The sequence below is a fragment of the Triticum dicoccoides genome, chromosome 3B (genome assembly GCF_002162155.2).
Source record: "Triticum dicoccoides isolate Atlit2015 ecotype Zavitan chromosome 3B, WEW_v2.0, whole genome shotgun sequence".
NCBI classification, from domain to species: Eukaryota; Viridiplantae; Streptophyta; class Magnoliopsida; order Poales; family Poaceae; genus Triticum; species Triticum dicoccoides.
Genome location: NC_041385.1, coordinates 195,432,299 through 195,436,621, shown reverse-complemented (window position 1 = coordinate 195,436,621; position 4,323 = coordinate 195,432,299). Strand labels below are relative to the sequence as shown.

The following is a 4,323-nucleotide window of genomic DNA, read 5'->3' as shown; positions in this document are numbered from 1 at the left end:
AGGTGGTGACACCCATGGACGACATCCATAGGAGCGGATGGTACCTGCGTGGCGGATGGGCGAGAGGTGGAATGGTGAAGTAGGCAAAGCGGTGTGGTGACATGATGGAGCAACGGAGGTCCGGTAAGGCTTTGGCGGGCGTCCAGAGTGGTACGGTGACGATGACGGCCACGGAGGAAGCCAAAGCAGAACACGGGGGTGTGAATGAAGACGTGGGCTCTAGATGGGTTTTGGGTGGGCCACGGATGTTGGAGTACTACATGGCGAAGGTCTGAACGCCTGCAAAGCTCCTGCAACTTTGCGTCTAGGTTGTGGGATTTCAGACAGCCATACCTCATACGTATGCGGGACGATGTTGAATGGTGAACTGCGTTCGGACAACTCGTCTCGGATGTTCACGGACAATTTAAGGGCCGACTTTGGAGATACCCTAACATAGCATTCAGATACAGGGTTCACGAAGAGGGACCACTATGCCTTCCCCGCATAAAAAAGGAAACAGAGGGTTACCAAGTACTAACCCAGGACCCTTCCTTGTTGTATAATCTTGCTCAATACTATCAACAAAAAGCAAACATGAAGTACTCCCTCCGTTTCATAATTTTTTGGTGTGCCTTTAGTTCGAAATTATGGAACCAAGGGAGTAGGATGAAACAAAAAAGTAGGCTACATTCTAAGGGCATGGCCAACACTCCAACTTGGAGTGCGGCCCCATCCAAAAAGTTGCTGATGTGGAGGAAAGAGGGGGAAAAGGTAGTGCTTGCAGGGGCCGAACGAGCTCTTGCAGGGGAGTCGGGTGCCTCGTCCAAAAAGATGAAAGAAAGCAGCAGAGAGGAACCGGTAGTGAGAGGGATTATGCATATGTAGATGAAAAAGTAAGAGAGAACAAAAAAAAGACGAAGGTGTGGTCCGCTCAAGCTCTGGCTGCATTGGGGACAGAAAATTCATACACTTAACCTACCTGAACGATGGGGCAGCTACAAGGTGTTGCCCCATTGTACATGCCCTAATTGGGCGTGATACACTGGCACGTCATGGGGCAAATACGACGGTTCGGCCTGCGCCCGCCCCATACGCAAGCCTCGGCAAATACTCCACTCCACTTCCACTGCACTAGGCAAGCAAAGCAGAGCAGAGCAGCAACGTATTCAGGTTGGGACGGACGCTCGGGAACAGAGTGCTTGTCCGTTTCCTTCGCGCTCACTCCCCGTGCCCACAAATACCGCCACCCGCCATCCCTCTCCCACTACATGTCCTCACTTCTCTTCCCGCTCTTCTTCTCCTCCTCCCGCCGTGCCATTGCCGCCCGTGCCCTACCAATTCACCCACGCGGAAAGTTCCCTTCATCCACCGCCGCACACGCCGCGCGTCAGGCCGGCCGTCCGTGTTCCTCGGTTCCGCCCCTGCTCTCCAACGAGTCCGTGCGGATAGAGAGTCCTTTTCCGCTTTTGGAATCGGCACCAAAAGGGAAGCGGGAGATCCGGGTGCTTTTCTTGGCCGGCCGATCCTGCCTGTATATACGATCGGGTCCATTCCCCCGCGCGAGGGCGCCCGAGGGAGCGGCGATTCGAGGGGGGCGGTGGTCTGGTCCGTGGATGGTCGTCATCGTCGTCGTTTGGCCGGACCGTGTCGATGGAGTTCTGGCCCGAGTTCTTGGCGAGCAGCGGCGGGCATGAGTTCGTGGCGGGAGGCGTTGGCGGCATGGCCGGCGTGCTGGCGGGCCACCCGCTGGACACGCTCCGCATCCGCCTGCAGCAGCCGCCGCGGCCCGTGAGCCCCGGGATCACCGCCGCGCGGGTGACGCGCCCGCCCTCCGCCGTCGCGCTGCTGCGCGGCATCCTCCGCGCCGAGGGCCCCTCCGCGCTCTACCGCGGCATGGGCGCGCCCCTCGCCTCCGTCGCCTTCCAGGTGAGCCAGCCAGTTTTAGGAACGTAAAACGTTTCACGCAATTAGGCCGGCCGGCCGGCGTGTGGAGTCCATGAGATCGTGAATTCTTTGGTCACGTCTTCCTTTTTCCAAAAGTTTGCAAATATCGTTTTCGAGAAGAAAGTGTTCAAATAGATGGTACTACTACACGACGTGAACATCTATGACACGACTAAGTAAATGAGCTAGTTCTTTTTAGGATAGTAGATGAGCTAGCTATCATATAGGACGGCGTCACTTTGCGTGTACTACGAAAAGATCATTTGTTTCTCCTCTTGCTTGGCGCATTTGAAGTCTTGTAGTTTTGCATCCTCCGCCTTTGCTTCCTTTACGTGTATCGTTGCGTCGCGCTCATTCCGGTGGTTCACATGGTGTGGCGGCTTAGCGTACGACCATGCACATGTTTCATGTTTACTCGTGATTAGGCCTGTGTCGGAACGTACTATGCTGCCTAACACTGGCCATTTGGCCAACGGCATTTGTAAGTCTTCCGCAAAAAAAAAAAAACGACATTTGCAAGTCTGCACTTGAACACACCGTAAGGCTGCGCTTGGAACGTCGTTTCCCACCCGATTCCGCCTGTAAAATATGCGCATGTAAACAAAACGGGTGGATGGGTGGACCACGTGATTGGAACGTCGTTTTAGGGGTGTAATTATTACGATGGTTTCTCCAAATCCACCGGTATTAGGCTGGTATGTGATACACGCCTCAGCCCATCCGATTTGTAAATACGACTGGCGGGGGTATTCTGTTGGAGACCGGTAAATTACAGGCGTAGAGATTTGCAGGCGTAAGAAAAATCCGGCAATCCAATCGGGGCCTACAGTGCCCGTGCCTGTATTTGCAGTAGAATCATGACAGAAACTGAGCCGAAAATTTTATGTCGCAGAATGCAATGGTCTTCCAAGTGTACGCAATCCTCTCGCGGTCGCTGGATCGACGGATGTCCACCTCCGAGCCTCCCTCCTACACAAGCGTGGCACTCGCCGGCGTGGGCACCGGGGCACTGCAGACGCTGATCCTGTCCCCCGTGGAGCTCGTCAAGATCAGGCTGCAGCTGGAGGCGGCGGGGCGGAAGCGCCAGGGGCCGGTGGACATGGCCCGGGACATCATGCGGAGGGAGGGCCTGCGCGGCATATACCGCGGGCTCACGGTCACCGCGCTCCGGGACGCGCCGTCGCACGGCGTCTACTTCTGGACGTACGAGTACGCGCGGGAGCGGCTGCACCCGGGCTGCCGCCGCACAGGGCAAGAGAGCCTCGCCACGATGCTCGTGTCCGGTGGCCTCGCGGGGGTCGCCAGCTGGGTCTGCTGCTACCCGCTGGACGTGGTGAAGTCGCGGCTGCAGGCGCAGACGCAGACGCACCCGCCGTCGCCGAGGTACCGCGGCGTCGTCGACTGCTTCCGGAAGAGCGTGAGGGAGGAGGGGCTCCCGGTGCTGTGGCGCGGCCTCGGCACGGCCGTGGCGCGGGCGTTCGTCGTCAACGGCGCCATCTTCTCGGCCTACGAGCTGGCCCTGCGCTTCTTGGTGCGCAACAACGGCCGCCAGACGCTGGTAATGGAGGAGATGAAGTGCCATGATCACTGATGCGAGTGCGAATCCATCCGTTTGCAGCAATGGAGTTGCCCGCAGCGGCATGCGCACGTCCGCGGGGCTGTACATAGGCTAGTAATCCATGGGACTGGGAATCGGTCGTGGAGATCATACCATTTACAACAAGGTGTGGTTTTCAGAGCTTAGTAAAGTTATTAGTAGCTTCAGAATTCACAGAAATTGGCGCTATAGGTGTGCTTGTTGACGACGACGATCAATTCTCCAATGTCTGGGGAGATGTTATTACATGTATATATAGTACAGGAAAATCAATGAAGACCATCAGTCAATGACCAGGTGTGGGACCAGTGAACTGCGATCGCAATTCTTGTCTGACGGGAGATAATGTTCTGATACCAGCGTACCTGTTCTACTTGCTCAGCTAAGGGAATCCCATGTATGCTTTGCTCACGTTGCGTGGATGGCTCCAGACTCATGAATTCCGTCGTAAACACGAGCGCGACAGTGCAAGTGATGAATGGAAATGCAGATTTTTCCTGGTAGCTCTCAGTGGCAAGTTTTCACAGGAAGAGGGCAAAAACGGATTAGCTTTCTATACGGAGCACTTGTGGACGATACAGAATTGCCATTTCTGTGGAATCCTGCGCCACTACTTGCGGTAGATTCCGTGCGTTTACCAGAGCCAAACAGGTGTAGATTCCGATTCCAGATGGGATCACGCTGATTTGAGGTCCCGGTCTCCCTGGTCCCTGGGAGAGGAGAACCCCAGGTATAGAACGACGCAGTTAAGTAAAACACTCGAAAGTTGTGCGGAGAGGAAGGAGACAGGGAACAGAGAA

The 4,323-nt window shown here is 55.7% G+C and overlaps 1 protein-coding gene across 1 annotated transcript; it reads left to right on the top strand.

The window, feature by feature from the left end:
* The first annotated feature begins 1,125 nt into the window (after window positions 1-1,125).
* LOC119275506 (mitochondrial arginine transporter BAC2-like) lies at window positions 1,126-3,819 on the top strand. The gene is made up of 2 exons (XM_037556365.1): window positions 1,126-1,908; window positions 2,819-3,819. Exons 1-2 carry the CDS (start codon window positions 1,633-1,635, stop codon window positions 3,515-3,517), a joined length of 975 nt encoding a protein of 324 aa, XP_037412262.1. The 5' UTR covers window positions 1,126-1,632; the 3' UTR covers window positions 3,518-3,819.
* The last annotated feature ends 504 nt before the right edge of the window (window positions 3,820-4,323 follow it).